This window comes from Heloderma suspectum, chromosome 2, assembly GCF_057233095.1.
Source record: "Heloderma suspectum isolate Gila_16-S chromosome 2, 16-S_ref, whole genome shotgun sequence".
In the NCBI taxonomy this organism is placed as follows: Eukaryota; Metazoa; Chordata; class Lepidosauria; order Squamata; family Helodermatidae; genus Heloderma; species Heloderma suspectum.
This window is the reverse complement of record NC_139459.1, coordinates 205,634,889-205,659,754: the sequence shown is the minus strand read 5'-3', so window position 1 is coordinate 205,659,754 and position 24,866 is coordinate 205,634,889. Positions and strand designations below refer to the sequence as shown.

Below are 24,866 nucleotides of genomic sequence, written 5' to 3'. Positions count from 1 at the left end.
AAAGGCAAGATCAATCGTGTAGCCTATCCCCAGCTAGTATACACTAGTCCTGAAGCTTACTGTAGGATAAAATAATACACTGATTACATTTAAGAATTTAAATCATTTTATTGCTTTACCTGCCATTAGGACAATCTATAACAAAAGGAATATATTAGCACATACAGTAAGTCAGACGTATAGTCTGGTAACGATACAAAAATGGTCCTCTGGTTTACTATAGCACTCTAGGGCAGTAGATTTTTTAATTTGCTAAGGTGACCTAGCAAAGAAAAAAAGTTTACCTCTAAAGCCCTGAATGTTAGCTAAGGCAAACTATACCAACTGTGGATTCAAACATGTTTAAATTGCACACAAAGGTAAAGCTTTAACTGTGATTAATATTTAACTCAGACATAGCTGGTTCATCTTAAAATCTTGTTGGTAAAACTACAAAAGGGAGTAAACAGCAAGCTAAAAAGACGCAGTAGTGAAACTTGATTAGAAAGCCTTATATAAAAAAATGTGCATTTTTGTAGCGCTCTAACTAGCTTACATAAGATTTAAAATCTTTTTGGTGCTTCAACAAGGATCAAATCAAGCTTCAAAAGTAACAAATGTATAAGGAAAAAAATCGCTGGATAGATTCAAACTGAATAGAGTTTTAGAGGGAAAAAATAGCATGTATGGACTCCTGAAGAGTATAGGTGGATATCCTTCTCACCAAGGTCTTTAGGACAAACAGAAGGAATTCACAATGTATATTTTACATTTAATCCGTATCTAGAAATGTGGACCTATCAAGTAGCTCCCTGCAGGGTTTCTTTTTAACACTGAGGCTCCTATTCCTCAAACTTTAAATAATATGATTAGCAAACATTTTTCCAATAGCCAACAAGTCAGAAAGGTATATACCAGGTCCAAATTTGGTGATGGGGTGTGTGTGTGTGGCTTGGGTGAGTGGGATTCATAAGAAATAGTTGCATAACTAATGGAAAATACTTGCTGTCACTCCCAAATAAAACCCTACACTAGTTTTTAGATAATTCACATGTTATAATGAAACAATTGCCTACATTATCCAACTGTGAAATTCCATAAAGCTAGTGGGCAGCACTTGGTGCACACAGAATGTTGTTAACACAAACCTGGTAAATACTGAAACACATTTCAGACTTGACAACAGGGTTAACTTTCCAAAAATAGTTATTCTGTCAGATTGATATGAGAATCTGGGACAAAACAAAGATCAGTATGTTTGTGTTGTTCAGACAGAGTATTTTTAAATGCTTAAAAGTTAATAAAACTTCTGCTTGGACAAAAGAGACTGTTAGAAAGAAGAGTTTGACAGGACACAGGACACTGGTTTTCTGCTTTCTATCTTTCACATGAGCCTGAGTCATGTCATCGTCCTAAAGGGGATTGCATATTCCATTCTGCATTAAATGCCAGCCATGCTAACAGAACCATTGAGTTCTGTGGTTCCAAAGTTAACAGGGAAGGCAAAACTTGGAAGGGGCACACAGATGACTGGACACACAGGATGTACCCTTCAGTTTACTGTTCTACATTCAGTGCATGGGGGTGTTACTATTTGGCACTAGCTAAGGAGCAGTACAATTCTTATGCCAGGGTGAACACCAACACCAATATTTAGGGGTTTTACCCCACTGGTTGGCTTTAGAGAATTTGCACAGAAAAAAATTAGGAAGGGCAAATATGAATATTCACAACTGAGAAGAGGCAAAAAGGTTTGCTGTGCCAAAGATCCAGCAACACTGACAGCACTGCCAGAACAAAAGTTTATACACAAAAACCCAACAAACAATAACCAGGCCATCTTGAACCGATATGGATACAGGTGCACCAAACTATCAAACTTCTAACTGGTTTTACTGGGAGCTGATCCCAGTAAACCAAACCAAAGATAACCCATATCCAGAACATTTATGCCAAGAAGTTGAGCTGAAAAGGTAAGTGTCTCTGTCTAAGAGAAGTAGAGTAGAAAGTGACCACAACCTAAAAGAAATGTAGGACTCACCAGCTGAGAAATGTGTGCCTTGAAGAATTTTCCACTGTTACAACCTTAACTCTAGGGCAATAACCTTGGTGCTAGGAGATTCTCCCAGCGAAAGGAATGGCAGTCACTGCCAAAGTCGGACAGTGTACATTGCACAGAGAGAAGCAGTAACAGCAAATGTCTCCATACAATTTTCTATTTATTTTAAATGGGATCAGAAGCACCAAAATAACGCTCTTAAAATTTTAAATGGTGCCATGAAAAGCAACTGGTTTCTTTTTTTCCTCCCTCAGACAGACAGGAAGCTGCAATAGCCCAGTGGCCATGTGGCTCTGCACAAGAATAATGAAGCAGTCTGCATCTGTGAACGATGTATTGCAGAAGGAGGGAGACTTCAGACAGACAGAGACACAAAGCTGTTGTACTGCTGGATGTTCCGCTTGAGAATATCCGAGCACGGACCCAAGACACGCTCAAATCGGGGCCGGTCGAGCTTTACACATTTCAATGGGCCACGGGCAACGACGGTGGCAGCACGAGGTCGATTCATCAGCAGAGCAATTTCACCTAAAGGAACAAAAGGGAAGATTTCAAACTGGACTAAGTATGAGGCGAGGTGGTTTCAAACCAATCAACAGACTCCCACAAAACAGAAAAAGTAGACTGTTTCCAGGGAGGGCATCCAAGGGGCCCATAAGATATTGCAAACTTCCCCCTGTATGGGTAGAAAGGGAGGCGCACTGTGGAGGTCCTCCTCTGACCAGCAACAGAAAACTCCACCACTGCTGCTGTTCCAACAGCAGTAAGGGGAAGAAGGGGGCATTCCAAGTGCACTTGAGGGGCAGACTGTGAGAGGTCAGACACATCCCTGGAACGGGGGGGGGGGGGATTACATGAGCCTTAGAGCCGACGTAGTTATTTTTCCTCCCATTGGAACCAATGTAGGAGGAGAAGAATACAAGTGTCCCCACTTCTGCCCTGGTAGGGTTTAGTGGTTCTTCCACCACAGACTCTCCCCACATCTCCTACAAGGATTGCTGTGTAAACAGAAATTACAGCAATTCATAAAACCTTTTCTCTTTCAGAATTGTGAGTAAAATGCTTTTAAGGGCAGGTTTTTACAATATTTTTAGCTGGTCTTTACTATCTCATAGTGGTTTCTAATAACTAAATAAGACAATCTACAGTACTAGGTATTTAAGGTATTTTTAACCTGCCTTCCCTTCCACAACTGTCAGTTATATGGCAATTATATGATAATGACTAAAGAGTTCAATGTTACTATAAAGTTTAACTAGCCAGATTTACTGATAATCCTTAACAACATGATCTATTAGGCTTGAGAGAGACATATTATGTCTTTTAAAGACAGTTAGAAACAGTTTGAAAGAGGATCACTGCTTGTGGTGTGTACAGTCACTCCACTGTTGCCTCATCATCTTGCAGATTTTATGGGTATTGTTTCACCTGTTTCTCTCCCATTGTTTCAAACTTTTGAGAAATGTCACATCTGTGATTGTGGAGACACATTTAAAAGCAAGATTTAAGAAAAGGTTCCTACTTCAGGTCTTGTGTAGTATTTCTCATTCTTAATTGTTTTAAACTAAATTACATCTCCCGCCTTAACTATTATCTTAAAGCACATAAAAAAATAATCAACAGCTTATTTAGGTTATAGAATGCAATAGTATTTCTGATGTACCAGACTAAAGCTTTCCATTGTAGAAGGTCCAACCAGAGTTTTAGAAGCCAGTTAAGGACGCAGAGCTAGTCTATATCAAAACCCAACTGACAACTGCAAAACATAGGATCTCAATGGAAATCTCTTCTGCTCTAATGTTTTATTCAGTTATTACAGAATTGAGATTATACTCTTTTTTCTCAGTAGCTTTAATTTAATGAATTAAATCATATCAAGTTGATATCAATGTTTTCTGATGGCACAATGTGTTCTCTGATTCACGCACCACTCTAGGAAGGATAGAAGGGGAGTCTTTGCCTCATGAGATGGGATGGAGCAAAGGGGAAAAAGGCCAGTAATTAATGGACAAAGAGGAAGGGGGCTGTTTAAAAAAAAAAAAAAATACCATGTCATCTGCATTGCCCTAAGTTTTAAGAATAAAAAAAAACAAGAAAACTCACCAAAATAATCAGAGGGTGCCAGCCTGCCCACTTCAACAAATTCTTCATGTTCTGACCTGCGCTGTAACACAGCAGCTGTACCCTTTAAATGAATTAGAGGGTTAGTGACCAAGTTTACTTTACCTAACATGTGCAAAACCAACTGTTCCATAATAGATTTAGAAAGCAGAAGCATCCCTATTAAATAGCTTGATTTAATCTGTTCCATTAGCCCTAAAAACTGCTCAGACGGGAGCTTAGTGACATTATATACCAACCAAAAGCACATTTCACAATTAAACAAAGCATTCATTCATGTATGAACACTGCCGAGTCAGGATATCGTGTTTGTTTTAAAAGACATTATTATCATACTACAATCAAATTACCGAAAGGATTTGCAAGTTAAACCTGATGTTGCAAACATTTTGTTAAGTTCAGAGAGCCAGTATTTATGTAACTAGTTCGTAAATGGATTTTAAAAAAAAAAAAATTCACAATTCACATTTCATGACATACAGTGGTTTCCAAAGTTACACAAAAGTTACATTACCAAGGGTGCCATCCTATGCATATTTAACCAGAAAAATGTCCTATAACTCCCAGCATTCTCTAGTCAATATGGCTGGCTGAGGAGTGCTGGGAATTGTAGGACTTTTTTCCGTCTAAACATACACAAGATTGGGTTCTAAATAAACTAAGACAGATACAGCTGCAAGTATCTAATATGCAACTCAGCAATGTTACTACTACTCACCTCTAGTATAATGAAGAATTCATCTCCCGGTTCTCCCTGCACCACAATTTTTTGTCCATCCTCAAACTGTACTGGCTCTAAAGCATCAGCTACTGTGAGACGCTCCCATTTGTCAAGGGATTCTAAATAAAACATCAGCTATTCAGAATATATTACAAAGGTTTAGAAAGGTCACATAGGTATATACTGCTCCTACTTACTCCAGCATGCATATGGCAACTTGATCTTCAATGAGCTTACATTGCCCCGCATTTCATGATTTGAGAGTTCAGATCACTGTGTCTCAAAGTCAAGAGGGGTCATAGCTCTTTACAGCACACTGGGTAGCCACTTTAGGCAGTAGGTGCTAGCAATGTGGAACAGGCTTTCTTTACTGCAACACATAGGACCAAAAAGTTCCTCTCTCACTCATATAATTGGTAAAAGACTACAGAAAATACTCAGAAGCAAACCCACAAGTGAACAAAAAAAGGCTGGTTGAACTTGTCTACCTATATACTTACAGGGGTTTGTTGAAAACATTCCGTGAAAAAAGGCCAAACTATGTGAGAACTTTTTATTTTGTTTTTCATGTAAAATCCTTCATACCTTCCAATCAATACAAACAAGATAAGTTTCTCCTTTAAAAAAAAATGCTATACACAACAGATTATAGGTTCCTGTTGCAATTTTCTAGAAACAGAATACTGAAGTAATACTAGCAAGTATTAGCAAGACAGACTAACACCAACTGAGTGTGCCAGGGAACCAAACAAGCCTGTAGATAAGGCACAGCAAAGTGCGTGAACTTCTCAAACACAGTTGCTTTCTATTTGACAAAAAGTTTCACAAAAAACAAAAAAAGCCCTTAAGACCCAGCATTGAAATAGGCTCTGGAGCGGTGCCTTAGCTCAAATTAAGTCCTGTTTGTAGAGAAGGCTGTTTGAAAGAGGAAAATGATGAAGAACAGGAAGCGTGGAGGGGGGAGAAGAGGTTAAGTGGAAAGGGATGGGGAAGAAACTATGGAGTGGAAGTTAGGGAAAAGCAGGAATGGGGGGAAGTTTGGCATTATGGAAAATGTGAGAAAGAATTAGAAGAATAAAGGGGGAAACAGAGGATAACAAATGAGACTGTGGGGAAATGGACTTAAGAGGAAGCAGCAGCCATGTCCTACATACAGCAGCGGCCATAGGAATATAAATCTGCTTCCTGCTCTCTTCCACAACCTGAAGGAGTCACCAGACCCAATAAGTCACCAGTAATAACTAGGTTCCTGAGGTTTTTGTCTTTTCGGCACAATATTTACTCCCTTCTGTGTAGTTCATACAAGACTCAGTTGTCTAATACTGACATGGAGAAATTCTTCACTCACCCAGTATTGACACTTTACTAAGAAATTCTTCATACATCTTTCTCTTTCTCAGTGTGCTACCCTAGAGGGAAAAAGCAGACACATCTGAAAATTACTCTTCTGTTCAATATTTTAGAATACCTTGAAGAAAATTAAAGAATTCCCAGGGAGGATAGATTGGCTCCAACCTTAACTTTCTTTAGGGGCAGTAAAAACTGTTCTATTCTGCCTTGCTTTTAATGAATTTTAATGTTGCTCTCTGGTTTTGGTTTTAAAGTTGTCCCTGCTTAGCTTTTAACAGATTGTTTGACTATGTATTGTTATATTATTTTTAAACTGTACATCGTCTTGAAAATCCTGATGGGGCAGAAGGGCGATTAATAAATACTCTTCATAAATAAATGACTGAACAGGCCACAGAAACATTTACAGTGCAGTCCTATGCATTTCAATTCAGAAGCAGGTCCTAATGAGTTAAATGGGACTTACTTCCAAATAAGCATCTAGAGGATTGCAGCCTTTAAAAGGTCAGTCTCTTTTGTATACCTAATACCAATCCTACCATCAAGCAAACAGAGGCATGTTGCCTGTTGAACTCTGCTAATGGGACACTGCCACTGTAGAAGAGAGGGCAGAAGTAATTTTCACCTATTCCTCTTTCCCCCTGCAGCTCCCTAAAAGGCTGCTTCAGAGAGTTGGGGGACCAACCGGAACATTGTGGGTGGTGGCACTGATGGAAGGGGGAATCGGAAAAGATCACCCACCTCCTTCCTCCAGCAGGAGCATCTCCTGGATCTCAGTCCCTTCCACAAATGGAGGGACCCAGAAGTTCCAATCCTAGCTATGCTGGCTAACAATCTCCAACAGACCTCCCCTGCCCAAATAAAGTCATAATATCCTGTGGCAATACGTTGCATAGGTTAAATCAAATAGAGCTTCATTTTGTCCAAACTCGATCTACTACTAATCAAATTAGATATCGTGCAATCTCTTGTTAAATGTCATGTTTTTGTAAAACAGTGAAGTAATGTTCAGTGTAACTGGGAATGCCTTCAGTGTTCCTGTAAAAACAACTTTTTCCTTTCAGCCAGGGATAAGCATAAGTGGCCATGGAAAACTATGCAGCCAACAGAAGAATTGACACGCATAAGCAATGGGAAATGTATGTTTAATTCAAAACAGAGGGTTAAATCCATGACATGCAAGTGGAACTCCCCTTGTTCTCCTCCCTCCTTCAGCCCCCCTCCGCATCCAAATCTGTTCTAAAGGGTCCTCCAAACCTCCAAAGATTGGGGTGGGGGGGCCACGGGGGGAGGGTAAATCTGTTCCACCAGTGGTTTCTGTTCTGCTGGTAGATGACCAGCACTGGATCCATCCAGGGGGTGAAAGGGCCTGAAGAAATTGAAACTGTTTGTTTACAATTAAGCGTTGATTTCATTTTTTTTAGAATGCTGCTGTTTGAAGTTAGTTTACACTGCCTTCCTCCCCTTAACAATTCCATTGAAATTAGTTTTAAAAGTTTAACTATGTTAAGTGCTACATATAATTAAGCTTAAAAATATAAAATGAAGTATACTGACTCAGCCAGACAATCCAATTTCGTAAATTAGTTTTTGTATGTTTGAAATGCAGCCTACCAGGTCACAAAAGCTTATATTAGTGCAGGCCAATAGACATGGGTCCCTTAGAACCTCTCTTAATCAGTACAGACATCTGTGCCACCATTAACATGGTGGCCCAATGCCTTTGAGAAACCCATCAGTCCATAATTTCCAATATCATTTTTGCAACACAGTAAGTGGCAATATTTATGTTTACTGACTTGTGAGAATATTCAGCTTCACAGGTGGGGGACCTTTTCCCATGACATATAATTTAGTAAAAATACCTAGCTGGGATTTATCAAACTAAAGACACACAGGTCCCACTGTAAGTGTAGGAAGGAAGGATTTGTGCCTCATTTTTCCATATCTATAACTTACTATACCTTGCAACACCCTGAATCCAGACCTTGGGTATAAGCACTCTTAAAATAAGTTTATTTTTAAAATTATTTTAGAGGCTGTTCAGAGGTTTAACATTCTAGTTTCTACTCTAAAAACTCTAGGTAATTGTAAAAATAACGGCTTTCATAGGGTATTAAACTGCTGCCTAAGTGTATTTTGTGGGGAAACTGAAATCTATTAACAGGTAAGAACAAGCTTGCATAAATGGCAATTTGTAAATGTAATCTAGTAGATATGTCATAAATAACACAATAAAAACGAATAAATAATTAAATTTATTTTCTTGTGATTTGCAATCATGATTGAAGCTGGTAATCATTTAGCCAGCGATTTTATTTACTCAGGGCACAATCCAGGCAAAGATAAACACTTACAACCAAGCTTTCTATAATAAGAATCAATGGAACTTAAGTGTTTTAACTGTGGTAGATCTCACCTGTACTGTGTTTCCCTTACCTCTTTCCTAAATGCTTAAAGCAACCAATAAAAATACAGTTGAAATACATAAGCATGTTACTACAAGGTAACACAAAAGCCCCAATAGCTCCCAAAATTATTTCCTTTCAAAACATTAAAATACTCACCATGAGGATTCTTCTATAGCTGTCTCTATCAATACCCCACAGTTTCACATTAGTTTTTGCTTTGACAGTTGCTGCTCGGGGTGTTCCATAGATCAGTGCAAGTTCTCCAAAACTTCCCCCTTCCCCGACACTGGTGGCCCATTCATTGTTTACATATACCTAAGGAAGCAACACACACAGCTAAAGGATGGCAGAAACTTCTGTTTCTGCAAATACAGCTTATGAGTCTCTCATATGTTGACTTTCATTTCTCCATTCATTACCTGGGAGTAAGTACCATTTAGCTCAGTGTGACTTACTACTAAATAGGTATGTGTTATACCATTAATACATCTCATAGCTTCTATGCTACTTTGAACACTAGAAAAGCAGTCTATAAATGTTTTAAAGTAAATAAAAATACTACAGTCTGAAAACAATTTTGAAAAGCTCTTTTGGGGTTTACCAGTATATAGACCTCATATTTCATTCTCTCAGTTCAGGCTGACCAGAAGCCTGTAGTCTGTCAACCAAATATTAGAAGTGGCATATCTGAGGCAACGCCAGAGAAAAAATAACTGGGAGTGGGGGGAGAAGAGAGAGAGAACTCTAAGGGAAAGAAATAATATGGCCTAAACATAACAGCATGGATATACCCTTTTCCCTTCTACTGCCTGCCTATAGGATTAGTATGAAAAGCATACAAGGGGCAGTGGATTGATGTAGTTTAGGGGGAAAAAACCCTTACGTCCATTTCTCCTTGATCAACAACATAGAAGTTATCCCCTTCATCACCTAAAAAAAAAATTGAGACAGCTTGAGGAAGCATTAAAGAAGTGAACCGCCCCCTCCCCCATACACCTACCCACAAAAACTTGTATTCTGCACTAATTTGGAATATCTACACTATACTTCAGTTTTATATTTGAAGATATTCACTGAAATTAGAATTCCCACTTTACCCCTAAATAGTATTAAGAAGATGCAGACTATCTGACCACAGCTATGACACGATAGTTAACAGGTAACTAGTCCAGGTTAAGCAATCTTGAGCGAGTCTGTTGCAAAGGCCAATGCTGGCAGATAATTTGAACCTGGCCACGAAAGTCAGTAAAGGAGAGCACTGCAGTAGCTACATTGGAAGAAAACCTAGCTTGCTAAATTCTATACCTGGGATATAGTCCAGTGTCGTTGTAGCAAGCCTTGTTGATTAGACAAATAGTAAACAATTGCACACATTCAATGCTTCAAAGGCAAAAGAGTTTTCTACCACGCAAATAGTTTACATACAAATATCACTTGCCTTGTTGTATCACAGTCTCGCCGGCAATATAGGTGACTGGAAACATGGCATCAAATATATCGCTGAAAGAGATTTCAGGATTACTCAATAGAACATCAAATAACACTAATAGTTTAGTATGCAGTTATGAAGGATGTTGAATCTCTGAAAAGCATAAACTAGATCTGCTCAGTATGTTCTTGAAAAAGGACACAAACCTACAATACTCACACAAACATTTGGTTTGCTGATTAAACTGTAGGCTATATTTCTTTCCTACCTCTTCCCATATTCAGACAAAGGCTATGTAAAAACGTTGCTGTCAGCATGGTCTATTTGTACCCCAGTGTTCCCTTCTCCAATTCTTTGGTACTAATACAAGGAATTATATGCACGTAGAGCCCACTACATGGCATTTTGCCACCCCCAGGCCTTAAAACTGCTGGCATGGGGCCCCAAAAACATTTTCAGGAAACTGCTGGTGAAATTATAGAGGAAAATATACTGTATTTACTGAAAGTTATAATATATGTAACTGTAATAATATATGTATGGGTCATAGTTAGCCAATGTTTAAAGTCACCTCTTCTGCATACTGTTCAGTATTAAATACAAGCACAGAACTCGGATATAAACAACTTCCTACCTTCTTTCATTGTCATCGAGGTGAGCAAAAAGCACGTTCTTCTCTATGGCTTTTGCTAAAGCAGCCATAGTCTTATAATCTTTTGGAATAACCTGCAGTATGGAAACACCCAAACCATTTTGATTAAAGACCACAGAAGCAGATGTTTTTTAAGCAAACCCATTTTCAGTAACAAGCCAAAATCCAGCTATCATTCATCCCTCACCCAGTTATTTTTTATTTTTATTTTATATATTTATATACCACCTTTCTGGGTAGACAGCTCCATCAAGGTGGTTTACAAAATTTAAAAAACCAACATACAATTTCATTAGACTTGTGTTTCCTTCCTGGCAGGAATTTTCCTCTTTCATGAAGCAATAACTCATTTGAGAGAGAAAAACAGGCCAAGGTTTTTGAAGTACCCGATGTTTGTACAATTTTGCCTTCATTAAGCCCAGAAAGCAGAAACTGCCTGGAATGAGGATTATCCTCTCTCACTGGGTGACAGATCTGCAGATATCTTTCCAGATACATCACTACTACCAGTAGACTCAAGGTACGGAAAACTATTTGTCCTTAGCCTTTGAGGAACTTGTTAATCTAGGCCAAGCTCATGGATACACTGCCACCAAAAATGGTTATGAGGATTACAGAATAATCAATTTTAAAACTAATGTGCCAGGATTCACAGAACCAGCCCAGCTAGCAATGTTCTTACACATAATTGGCAATTAATCTTGAATGACTACCAGTCCAGCATAGAGGCTCTACCGCCTCTCTCACCTTATGTTTTACCCTCTCCTACTTATTGGTTTTATGACTCTAAGGATTGTGTACATGTGTTCATAGGTCTCCCATGGGTCAGCTCCCTAGTGCCAGAACTCCTAGAACTACAGTCCAGAAGGATTATAAGGTAGATATCTTAGGAGACCTGATATCTGAAAATGTTATGGTTGAAATGAATTGGGCGGACATTATAGGATCAGTGAAATATTATTCATTTCCTCTAGTCCTGATTTTTCTAATGAACACTTCCTTCCACATTCTTCAGTCCCTCAACTTATGTCAGTCACCCCAGCTATGCAGAAATCCAGGTTTGTGTGAGAAGTGTAACGGCAGGCCACCAAGTCAGGCATGCATTACCACAATATGGCTAGAGAAAAGCTTGATGGCACCTCCCTAATATGGGCTAGGCACAGGAGTAAGTTGGACATATAAGCCATGAACTATAGCTTGCTTGTATGAAGTACCAACTGGATGCAGCACCTTTCTAACATAAGAGGCAGCATCCTCTTCTGTGTAAACTTCTGCACTGATGGCACCACGCCTTCTGCGGCCCTTTACCACTGGGTTCATAGGAGGGGGTGGAGAAATCTCATCTTCACGTGAATCTGTGCGGGAGCTTGATTTCTGCTGACTCATGAACTGTTTTGTTTCTTCCTGCAAGGGAAGAAAATAGTTCTGCGTTAATAACTTAAGCATGCGCTAGTGGGAAACAATCTCCCTTTCTTGCCATTATACTTGTTTAAAACAAGGGATAGGGATGCCAGAATAGGTTCCCCAGACATGTGTTTATCTCTTCAAACTTTAAATTCTCAAACTGTACATATGAAAAAACATGGCATGCAAAGAAGTCCCAAGCAGGCATTTGAACTCAAGTCACCCAAGGCCAAGTGCAACGCACTACCTACTATAACACATTGGTTTCATTCAATGATAATACAATGGAAAAGTATTCTAAGAGGACAAACCATTGACCTACTTCTAAAGAGAGCTGTGGAAAGCAGCACTACCTATCTGGTAACTTTTTAATTCTCTATTTACAAGTGGATAAGTAAATACACAGTGATAAGAGAACCACAATAATGTGTAAGCATTAACAACTTGTGATAAAGTGAGGTTGTTTATCAGATTTGGAGCAAGAAATTCAATAATATTTTAAGGAAGTAGGGTTGTCAGTTGTTTAATTTTCCTCCTTATAAACTTGGGTAAGTCATTCAAATTAATAGAAGTTATTCAAGTTAAAACTACCAACTAAAACCAGGCAAGATTAAGTGGGAAGATACAGCAATATGGTGTATTGGACTGTGTGACAGGGTAGAGTTTTTTAAAAATATATAAGACACATTTACTTTTGCCATGCTTTACATTAGATCATAACTGAAACTAAATTAAATACAGGTCTCCCTACAGATAAATTTCAGTGACAGTCATGTTGGGATGACTTCACATACTGAAGTAGTTATATAACTCAGAATTATAACCAAACAGTATCAAAGCACGGTCACACAGTGGAGTAGCAGGTCACCTTTGTCTTTTTAGCACCCTGGAGTGTACAAAAGCATGGGGAAAAAACATCAAGGGGGGCATCCAGACAGAAGACACTATAACTTGCAGTGGGTCAGACAAGTTACTTTTTTTAAATATACATGAGACACTTCAGGATTAATAGTTAACTGAAAGGTAATTCTAGAGCAGGAGTGGTCAAACCAAAGTCTCAGATGCCCCCCGGCTCCATGAGCAGAATGACATTGGGGTGTGGCCACACTCCCTGACATCATTTGGCTCCTAGCAGACGCATCAGAAGAATGATACTCCCGATACTTCCGCCAGGAACCAGCTTTGCTGCATACAGGCCTTGTCTCACCAGGGAGAAGCACACGTCTAAGCCAATGAATAAATGACACAGGGCATGTGAAGCTGCATGACTGAGCCAGCAGCTGGCAGAGTGCTCATTCAGCTGCCAGCTCAGTCCAAGATGCTTCACCTGCACAACAGCTTCGCTAACGGAGAAGGCACCACCCACATCTGCTGTTATTGCCAATCTATTATTGGAGATAACAGAGATTCCCCTGCGCAGTGCTCATGACAGGGGAATCCACGCTGTTATCTCTAATCACAGATCAAACGTAACAGTGGGGATTCTTCCTGAGGGCAGGGCTTGGAATCCTGGGCGGCGCCATGGACCAGACGGGCAACCTCCAAGTGCCGGAGGTTGCCCTCTCCTGGCCTAGAGGCAGGAATACAGCCTGTAGTTGTTCATCCTCAAAGGCTTCAAAAAGCTTCCTCTGAATAGGTTATGGCACTGACTTTCTGGGTCAGGAATCATTTTTGACACCTCACAGGCCCATTATTAGCTAGTGAAGAGATTGATTAAAATATTGATTGTGCGCTCTTCTCAAGCAGTGGGGTAACTTCAAACTGTGAACAAAAATGACAGCTGCACAAAGAGATATGGTTCACAATACAATTCAAGGAAACCGCTTTTAGTATAATGCATTAAACACTTGCCTCAATAAAGAGCTTCACTGAAACACATTGGAAACTATATCTATTCGTACAGCCATCTTTTTTGTTTTTGGATTTTTCTATGGCTGCTACAGTCCCCTCTATTCATGACATTTTAAACTGACCAACACCTGACAACAACTAATAACATGCCTGCTCCCACTGCATCTGATAAACTGAACTGGTCAGAGAAGCTACACTAACTTGCTGAATCAATTAATACATTCGTATTCGCTTCACTACAGACTATATTAAATGACTAGCATTTGGGAAATACATTCTTACACCTGTGCAATTTTTAAAGAAACTCCCTTGTTCATATTGGAAGAGGAGCAACATGCTGATCTTGCAAGACTAATGACCTACAAAACCTTGTCAAGAGCCCACAGACTTAATGCTTTCAGCATTATATTTTTAAAAAGTTACCCAATATTCAGTGTAGAAACAATAGCAGTATTTCCTAAAGAGTTGTAAACAAGGAGGCAGACAACACAGAATCTATGCTTTTAACATTTTTGATGTTCTAATCCCATTCTTGTTGATCTTGGGTTTGAAGGGAAGGGAATACTGATGTCTGATTTGTTTCAAACATTTGTATTTAGCAGAATAGTTACTGATACCTAGCACAAGGATATGGTTGAAGCTTCTACATGCTTCTGTACATTTAAATCTCATGTATCATACATGAAAAGATGAAAGCCTGACACTATGATCTTACGAACAGACTGATGTGTAGTCCAATACACAGAATTGATGCTGGATAAGTGATTATTATTTGAACATAAGTTATTGCCCCCCCTGCTCAATACACCAGGCAGGCAATAGATCCATTTCAATTTGGCTTTAGGCCTGGCTTTGGAACAGAAACTGCCTTGGTCACTCAGTGAGATGACCTCTGCCAGGAGAAGAATAGATGCGAGTGCAACCCTGTTGGTCTTCTTGGACCTCTCAGTGGCTTTTGATACCATCAACCATGGTATCCTTCTGGGCATTCTGCTTGGCTGGGAAGTGGGGGCACTATACTGCAGTGTTTCCGCCCCTACTTGGACAGCCAATTCCAGAAGTGGTGCTGGGAGATTATTGCTCTGCTGCATGACAGCTGTGCTACAGGATTCCTCAGGGCTCTATCTTATGACCCATGCTTTTCAACGTCTACATAAAACCAACGGGAAAGGTTATCCAGGTGTATTGGACTACAACTCCTAGCATCCCCCAGCCAGATTGCCTTCCACAGGGAATGTAAGCAACTGCTAACCATAACGTATTTTACCTGCCTGTTCGATAGTTTTGCCTCAAGGTCTCTGCTGGGTATCTTGTTGACTAAAGCATGTATTTTGAGCTGGAGCATTTACAATTGCTTCTTTCTGTTGACCCTACCCCCTGACCCACTAGATGCCACCTCCTGATGGTGGAGGCTCCATCCTCTGCCCAGTCAAAATATAGGTTCTACCCCTGACCCATCAAAAACTCACCAGGCCCTCCTGCTCCTTGTCAAGTCAAACCCACCCTGGCCCCACCCGCTGACCAAGTCTTTTAAAATTCACAAGTTGGCAACGCCATGTGCTGTTGGAGGCTTCTGGGGATCCAGATTCTTACTTGCTGTCCCTGCAAACTCTGCTGCTGGCTGTCAAGTGCATCTTAGTGTGAATCTGCCATATCTAAGAATGTGTATCTGCTGCAATTCTACAATAGCACCATGCCAATGAGAATTTAGTAGTGGCCTCAGAATTCAGTATTCTGAAAACATCCGTGCGCTCTTTTTTAATATAAAAAGCAAGTTTCTAGCCCTTAAGGCTGAAAAACTAGGCTTAGCAGCTTGTGCGTAACACTCAGTGAAATATCAAGAAACCAGATGGGTTGATGGTGGTTTCTAGTGGTTGAGGATGAGAGCTGACGTATTGCTCTTTGATTCTCCCAGAGAGTAGCAAAAGTGAGATCACTTACATGGAAGCTCACTGGGTGACTTTGGGCCAGTCACACACTCTTAGCCCAACCCACCTCACAGGGTTGTTGTTGTGAGGATAAAATGGAGAGGAGGAGGATAATGTGAGCCGCCTTGGGTTTCTTGCAAGAGGAAAAAAGGCGGGGTATAAATGCAATAAATAAAATAAATAAATAAATTATCCAGGGATGCGGACTGAGGTGTCACCAATATGCAGATAGCACCCAGTTTTACCTCTCCTTTTCATCCTTTACAGGTGAGGCAGCTGATGTTCTGAACCAATGCTTAGGTAGGGTAATAGACTAGATGAAGGCCAAAAAGCTGAGACTCGAGCCAGACAAGACTGGTGATACTGTCTTTGGGTAATTCATCTGTCAAGTAGTGTTCACCCTGTTCTGGAGGAGGCTGTGCTCCCCCTAAAGAATCAGGTCTGTAGCTTGGGGTGCTGTTGGAACCATAACTGTTACTAGAGACACAGGTGGCCTTAGTGCTTTTTATCAGCTCAGGCTGATACACCAACTACAAACCCATAGCTAAACAAACTGAAGGATTCTTCCTTAATCCAAATTTGCCTCTGTCTCAGAAAGAAATGATGTTTGCCTACTAGTTGAAGCCCAGGAAGGTGTTGCAATTGTGAGCATACATACACCAAATTATTAACAATTTTCAATTAAAGTGATGGGAAGAGAGGGAATTATTCTCACTGATCATTATGCCCAACCCTTTTTAGCCTAATAGAATGTAATAACAGCCTACGAATTATATATAATCTCTACCACGTTTCCTTCTCTCTTCAAGTAAAAACCATTTTATGTAGTTCTTTATACCAGACATATTGACATAGTTACAGTTTAGCAACAACAAAAAAGGGCTTATGTTCAACGCAAGCAGATTGTTCATGTAATAGCTTCATTACCAACATACTTTCTCTTGGAAATATCTGAATTCCTGTTAATAAGCTACTTTTTAATTCCTCTGTCTGCTAGCATAAAATAGGGTAAATCAAAGTTAATTTATCCACAGGCCTCCACAAACCCACTTGTCAGTGGCAAGGGCCTCTGCCAAGTTGCACATGAAACTTCTAGTCATGTTATGTTTCTGAGATTTGGTGTAGGCAGAGGCAGAGTGATGTGCTTGCTGCTTTTGCCTGACCCAAAGCCCACACGATACAGGAGATCACCCTCTTCTCTCAAGTTCTCTTGCATGTAAGCCAAGCCAAAATCTGTGAGCCCATTTATTTGTATATAACTATATTTCATTCATTACTGAAGGGATCAGCAAGATGTTCTCTTCTTACAGGCACATTTTTGTCCACATTTCTGCACTACTCATCTTGCCATGAATAAAAGAATAAAATGCAATATGCATTTTGTTAGGAATCCAAAGTTGTGAGCAGTGGCAACTGTTTTTACAGCCCGTTCCATCATGAAGCACTCAAAGGTGGATACAAATACTTCATACAATTTTATGCTGGAGGATAAGGCAGCAAACACAGCCTTCTAACAGCTTAAAGATAGTGGTGTAATTTTTAGACTATTTTATTATCTGTTTGCCAGATTAACTATGCAAGAGAATTAGGAGATCATGTAATGATCACAGGATCTTGTATTAAAGTATGATAAGTAACACTTTTAGTAAGGCACTACCTGAATATTATAAGAGTTCTGCTCCAAGTACTTAAAATAGGACTATCTAACCAATTAAGAAATTATTTGTGATTAAACTGGTTAGAAGGTACACCAACTAAGTTTACACAGTATGACTTCTCTTGTAGTTTTAGACTGTTAAGAGCTGCGCCGAACACTGTAGCTGTGGTGGAAGTGTGGGATATAAGCTCTCCTAAATAAAAATAAAATGAAGGCACCTAGAGCTTTGTGAACCAACTTTCAATGAAATGAACAAATGCTACCACTCATTATTCAAAGGAAAGAGCATTTTATTATTTTCATTCAACACAATGAAATAAGTCTTTAAAAATGCATGCCCTTAACTTTCAGCTCCTCCTATTCAGATAGGCATCTATCAGTCAACTAAAACCTGAGCTGATTAATTTACCAATTCAACATTTTAAGCATGCAACACTAGACTAAAATGTAGAAGTCTATCTGCAAGAACAGCAGGTTGGGTCCACAGAATGCAGCTTTTCTTCTGCTGCCGCCTCCTACCTACTGTAGCTACTCCTTAGGGTTGATGGATCCTCTGGAACAGTGCGGGATAGGGCACAGGGAATTACAACATGACAAGGGAATTGCCAGAATTCGAGGATGCTGCCTTGTATGAGCGGAAGGTCCTTTCCGCTGGCACAAGACACCTTTGGATCCAAGCCAGGAACTTAAACGCTCACACAATCACTCGACTGCTTTTAGAAAACTGCATAGCTCGACATTTGGATCCAGCCAAAATGCAAAGCTAGTTAGACCACAAGAGTCTTACCAATCACAGCAGTTGTGTGTTCATGTGTACATCCTTAAGGGCTGAACTGAAAGTTCTAGTACATGAATGACAAAATTAGGCTTCTGAGCATAATGATTCTTCTACATAAAACATATTACACATTCTTTCAAAATGTTGCTCTATGGGAAATAAATTAATCTAACAATTAGCAGTGAGTGCAGCAATCACTAGATACTGGTCTTATGATTTGCCTTTAAGTCGTCAGCTGCCATGGTATGAATGCTGCTGACCTTCTCTCCTTCCACAAAATGTTGACACAGTGATGGGAGAAGCCGTTAGTGACATAGCAGTCAAAGAACAAGAGGGAAAAAATATTTTTTGTGATCTTGCTGCACAGTCACATAAATCTACAAGGTGGCCACCATATGGGGTGTTTCAAAAGTGTAAGATAATCAGCATGTTAGCCAACCCAAAACTGGTTTTGAGACCATCTTTCTACAAAGTACATTGAAAGCAAAGATTCTGGGATTATGCACATAGTATTCCTGATAAACAAGACCATATCCCAATAGAAAAACTTCATTAAAATGTCCAGTTATTGGTAACTAATGCATATGTTTTTCTTAGCAGCGTATCAACACCTTATGGACTGATTTTCCTGGACACTTTTGAGACTTACATTATGGCAGCATCTGATTTTATGCCATTGAAAGAGCCCTCAATGCAAAGTATTGAAGAGATCTGAAAACCACTTAGACACCCTTGGAACCAAAAACTACGGAGGGGAAAGTGCTAGATTTCTCCACAGTCTCTTGGAACTAATGCAACCCAGATCTCAACCATTCTGTCCTTGCATGATTACATGTAATCCCACAAAGGTAGTGTTGATTCTTGCACTTCTCAACTGTCCTTCCCTCAAAACAAAATGGAGTTTTGGAGTTATATCTAATGGTATCCCGCCACCAATGGAACAGACACTGGTGGGAGATTGAATTCCCCTCCCCCTGCAGCTCCCCAAAGCTGCTCCAGAATGGGGGAACCCTCTGGAGGAGATGCTGGGGGCCGCAGGGGAGGAGCAGATGGAAAACTCCCATTGCACTGGCAGAAGTCCACTTGTGTAGCATTGGATTTAGGCCTGTTTTTCTTTAAACTGCATACAAGGTAATCTGGGAAAAGAGTTTATTTCTTGTGAAATATGCAAGCTAAAAGGAGAGAGGAATATAGGAATCTTCCTTGCACTGAATCAGACCATAGGTCCATCCAGTCCAGTATTGTCAACACTGACTGGCAGCAGTGCTCCAGGTTTTCAGGGAGGAATATTTCCAGCCCTACCTGGAGATACCAAGAAATGCAAAGCATGAGATCAACCCTTCCCCACATTTTAAGGCTACAGAACAAATACTCAAGCTGGATTATAGCTGCATGCCCCATTTATGAAACCATTTTTACTAAGTATATAATTACAGTTCTTGCAATGTAACAGTAATATTGTAGTATTAGCTTCACACAAAAGTTTGTACCTTGCAAAGCATCTACTGCATGAGGCCAAGATTGTGTGAAGAAGAACTGGATACCACAACTTCTAATTTATGAAGAATAAAATTAACTGTGTTGCTGCACATAACAATTATAAACCAAATCACTATAAGAAGTTCATTAAACATCCCCAGATCATGGGCCACTCTGTTCCAGTACAATCACCTCCTGCCCTGTTAATGGGAATCTACATTAAAACTTCTTTTCTTTTATTCCTAGAAGCAGGACTGCCAACTGCCTCTTTCAAACTTCAAGCAATGGTACTGCTTTCACTCATGCCTGAGCCTTTCCTACCCATTTTGGAGACCAGTGTCTTAGTTGATCAAAACATTTGCTCACTTTTATGGGTGTGTGAAAACAATATCCTACATTATAACCCCTTAAAGATATACAAAGGAAAAATTTGACCATGAATGTGTCAAAGAGTCCAGCCTCTTACAAACTGAAGTGATTTGTCTCTGTACTTTCCCTGAAGCCTATTCCACTGCCAATTAATTGTTTCCTCTCCACTTATGAAAACATCACTGCATGGATGTTTTTCTAGCAATAAACTAGACTGCATTATTGCAATTGTTGTTGTTCAGTCGTGTCCGACTCTTCGTGACCCCATGGACCATAGCATGCCAGGCCTTCCTGTCCTATTATTGCAATAGACTGCAATAAACTCAAAATGCACTTTTGTATTTTCTTTTTTGAACAGCTAAAAGGATATACTAAAAGAACAACATACTCCAGGCCAAAATCAGCATACATTTAAAGTTATTTTGAGACATACTACAAATGGTTTTGCTACTTTCCCCCATTCCCCAAGCTTATTTTTACCTTCTCCAGTCTTTCAAAGTATTCCCGGAGGAACCCCATAGGTCTCTCAGGTCGCACTGTACATAGCTGGACGATGCAATCCTTCAGGAGTTGCTGGATATTGTGTTTTTGGACATAGTGTTCACATTCACGGAGGCTACGTTCTTCTTCACTGGTGGTGCTGCTAGAGGCTGCCATGGCTAGTATCTGAAAGAAAAACGTATTTTAAACCCCCCCGAGAAAGATGTTCTGCTGCCTTGCTAGCACTGTATTGCATTAATGTTCTTCAGCAAACACAGCAACTAGACAATAACTTATTTGGAGGGATAGCTAATTAGCAGCAATGGAAATATTATATGCTTCCAAACTGAAGTGGTGCTCAGTTCCTTTGCCTGCACCAGCAGTACTTGAGAATAACAGCAGAAATACGCAAAGGCCTATGTTCAGTTGCCTTAGGAATATAATAAGCAAAGTTGCTTCCAGCAATGCATATCAGGGTAACGTAATAACACAAAGTAAAAATAAAATATTGCAAGTAATGCCGGTTTGCAGGCATAATTTTATTGGAAGTGAACTGTCATAATTCATAAATAAAAATATTCAGTAAAATAGGTTTTATGGAAATAAGAGTATCTTCCAACTGCTGAACACTTACTTGAGATGCAGCTAACAGCAACAACTACAGGTATGCACAGAATTTACAGGAGAGGGTGTTGATCCCAGTATCACCTTTCAAGAGGGAAGTAAGTAGTAAGAAAATGAATAACTGAAACTCCGAAGTGTTACTGTCCTATTAATACATGCTTTCCTAGGTGACATATTTAGATACACTGCACATATGGCAATATACTTGTTTGAAACATATGCCTCTGATTTCTGTTGCTGAGGATTATATGAGGACGAAATATAATGCTGAATTGCCTAAACTCCAAACACATTGCATTCTTGTCATCTATAATCCTTGCATAGAGTCTAAAGGTTACAGTACACTTGTTTCTGTCCAAACACCACACACGTGTACATGTAGCATTTACATCACACTGCCTTGAAGTTCTACAGTTACCCCTGTTGTTTTGACAACTTGCATAACGAAGGTCAGTAATAAATGCCTTAATTAACTGTCCAAGAGTAATTCCATGGCTTCATGACAACCTGCAAATTAGTCTGTGGAAAAAACATTCACACTGCTGATAGACAGCATCAGACACCAGTGCTCAAACACAACTGCAAAAGTACAGACAAGAAGCTTTGCCCTCAAATAAATATTCTGTTCTGTGAAAGCATTGTACTTAGTACATTAAAAGCCTTCATCATATAAAGCTTCAAAAAGAATTCCTGTTAATGAGATAAAGGCCAAAATGTTTTTGCAGCCTCACCAACTGGGAATTAACATCTGAGGAAAAACTTTTAGGTTTCTATCAGTATTCCCAACGTGAACAAAGATCTTTAAGTAGATTCCAAGTACAACCCTTAGAGGTTCCAACATCACTGCAGTGATGTGGAAGATTTTTGCCTTTCTGACAGAGAAAACTGAACAAGTGCCTAGTATCCTTCATAGAATTCTTTTGCAATCATGTTTAAGTTAATCATAAACAAATAGAAACCTGGTAAGAATATGGGAAAAAAATCTTAGCTGGTGATGGACAAAGGGGGCCCTAGCATTTTATTGAAATACCAAATGTAACTAATGCTGCATATCTGAGGAATAGCCCATTACAGAAAGGCATTTGTAATTTAGCAGCCTTAGATCACTTACTCTAAGCTTCTTTCAAGTTATCTCCCTGTGGTGTCCAGAAAAAGAAATGTCAGTGAAGCCCTTAAGATGCTTCCTTCCTGCTAGAAGGTAATGCAGTTCATTTGGCACTCATTTCCCCAGGATAAGAAAACTGAGAAACTCAAGGGCTCAGCAATTATGGGCTACTTCAAAGGTAGCACTATTTTTACTGTGAAGAAAAATCTCTCCCTCTTCAGCTAAGGATTATTCACTACTACTGGATAGGAAATGATATAGGTTTGTTCCGGCCCTCCCCTTCACACACAGTATGAAATGTTCTGGAGGGACCCAAGAATTGCATGCCAAATAATAAATGCTTGTAAGGCAGAGAAATAGCTCAAAGAGTATTCCTGATTTAAGCACTTTTGAGCAGTCCTAGGTCCACTTCACTCCACGTCTAACATGAATGCAGGTCCAATACATCTTTCTCTCACACACACTCACACAAGCCAGCCTGTATTAAGCAGTTCTACCTCCAACCCAAACCTGTCTCCATGGTCTACAATAAAGTTTTCTCCAAGATCACAGGTCTACTTTTTCCAGGAGTATATTCCCTCCTACAACCCCGCAGGCCTCTCTTGTCAAGAAGCACAGTAAACCTTTTCCCCAAGCTGTCTGAGGGGCTCCTGCTCCCAGAAAAAAGTAAAGGCCTTAACACCTTCAAGGCATGGAGCTCTGTCACAAGATCCTCCTCCCGCTCTGTGTCTACATGGCATCACCCCCCACGCACTCCCCAGCTCCCCCGATGCTAGTAGCATACACGCTTAGGTACCGCAACCTAAATCTCGCTCCCCACATCCTTGCCCAGCCGTGAGGAGAACTGCCCCCCTCGAGCCCTCTGCCCCGCCCCCTGCGCGCCCCACTACTTAATTAGCTTATCATATCCGCAACCCGCCCCACAAGCGCCCTCCTGAACATACGCTTCCCTCCTCAGCCTCCGGCATCGCACCCAGTGCAGCCGAGCTCGTCGCCGCGTTCTCCCCCTAGGCGCTCCCACGTACCTCCTTGCCCGCCCGGCTGGGCCTCACCTCATCGGTCTCCGCCCACACCTCGGCACAGACCGCCCCTCCTTTCGCTTCGCCCCCGGCCTCACCTGAAGGGGAGGGGGAGCAGGAGGCCGCCGCCGCCGCCGCCTCCCTCAGCGCGCCGCTCCCCCGCCCGCCGCCCGCGCGCGGCTCCGGTGGAGCTCCGTCCTGCGACCGCCTGAGGCCCAGCCTGGACTTACCTCGGGGTCCGGGCGGCGACTCCCTGCCTGGGCCTCTCCTCGGGGGCCCCCTCCTCCACCCCCTGTCCCGACTTGTGGCCTCCTCCTGCTCTGCCTCGGCCGTCGCCCCCACCGGAAACCCAGCTCCCTCGGCCAATCGCCGCCCGGCCTGACGTCAATGAGCCTCGCTCTCACTCGCCGAACCGTCCCCGTGGCAACCTTAAAGGGGACGCGTTACGTTCTGCCCACGTCTCGCTCCCTGCCCCGCCGAAGGGGAGGCGGGAAACGGGGGAAGAAAAATAACCGGCCCACACAAATGCGACCTTTCCCTTTAAAGCGTCCGCTGACGTCAGGCCGCTTGTTGAAGCGGAGACGCCGCCATCAGCCCCACCCGGCGCTGGCCGCGCACAAAGCCCAGGAGGGCGGGAGGGGAGGCGATAGGCGAGATAGCGAAGTGCGGGGGGGGGGGCGGCTCTGCAGCGGGCGGATTCTAATCTGCCGGCCGTCGCAGTTCCTCCGCAGCGAGAACAACACCGGGGCTGTGGCACCTGGAAAGCTTGAGCGATTAAGCGTGGAGCCCTGCGCATGTCTACTCAGAAGTGGGCCCTGTTGTTTTCAATAGAATCACAGAACAGTAGGGCTGGAAGGGGCCTGCAAGGCCATCGAGTCCACCCCCTGCTCAGTGCAGGAATCCAAGTCAGAGCGTCCCTGACAGATGGCTGCCCAGCCTCGTCTTGAGCTCCTCCAGTGTCGGGGAGCTCACTACCTCCCCAGGTCATTGGCTCCATTGTCGTATTGCTCACACAGGAAATTTTCCCTAGGGCTTGCTCCCAGGTAAGTGTGTATAGGATTGCATTTTGAGGCTTGAATCCTACACTTAACTTACCTGGGAGTCAGCCCCATTTCATTCAGTGGGGCTCACTTTTGCGTAACCAGGTATAGGATTGTACTGTAAGGCTGCACTCCTATACGCACTCGCCACCTGGGAGTAAATCCCAATAAACTTAGTGGGGCTTACTTCTGAGTAGACCCATGCACTGTTGTGGCATAAGTTTTCGTGGGCCAGAGCAGTCTTCACCATGGTTGGCCAGTATAGAACTAGCGGGCTATGGGTTTGTTCTTAATATGCTCCTGGGTTCGTGTCTCTTGTGCTCAGAAATAATTGTTATTCAGTTGTTAAGTCGTGTCCGACTCTTCATGACCCCATGGACCATAGCATGCCAGGCCTTCCTGCCCTCCGG

General features: G+C 41.3%; 1 protein-coding gene across 2 annotated transcripts; it reads right to left on the bottom strand.

The window, feature by feature from the left end:
- Positions 1 to 88: 88 nt before the first annotated feature.
- Positions 89 to 23,756, bottom strand: PRKAR1A (protein kinase cAMP-dependent type I regulatory subunit alpha). 2 transcript variants are annotated; one of them, XM_084837516.1, is made up of 12 exons: positions 23,647 to 23,756; positions 21,303 to 21,376; positions 20,669 to 20,854; positions 11,953 to 12,126; positions 10,705 to 10,796; positions 10,080 to 10,141; positions 9,525 to 9,571; positions 8,798 to 8,956; positions 6,229 to 6,289; positions 4,878 to 4,999; positions 4,142 to 4,223; positions 89 to 2,566 (listed from the first exon to the last, which is right to left on the bottom strand). In XM_084837516.1, the coding sequence occupies exons 3-12, from the start codon at positions 20,843 to 20,845 to the stop codon at positions 2,394 to 2,396; spliced, it is 1,149 nt and encodes a 382-aa protein (XP_084693642.1). In that variant the 5' UTR covers positions 20,846 to 20,854; positions 21,303 to 21,376; positions 23,647 to 23,756; the 3' UTR covers positions 89 to 2,393. The 2 variants fall into 2 exon arrangements, with proteins under 2 accessions (XP_084693642.1, XP_084693644.1); XM_084837518.1 differs by lacking the exon at positions 23,647 to 23,756 and adding an exon at positions 23,342 to 23,445.
- Between the last annotated feature and the right edge of the window lie 1,110 nt (positions 23,757 to 24,866).

Bases quoted from the DNA above. Each gene is read 5' to 3' on its own strand.
- PRKAR1A (XM_084837516.1), bottom strand. From the start codon at position 20,845: ATGGCAGCCTCTAGCAGCACCACCAGTGAAGAAGAACGTAGCCTCCGT. The intron at 12,127-20,668 runs GTAAAAATAAGC...CTTCCCTTGCAG, and splicing joins ACTTTGAAAGACTGGAGAAG to GAAGAAACAAAACAGTTCAT. The intron at 5,000-6,228 runs GTGAGTGAAGAA...TGTTTTATTTAG, and splicing joins TAGTAAAGTGTCAATACTGG to AATCCCTTGACAAATGGGAG.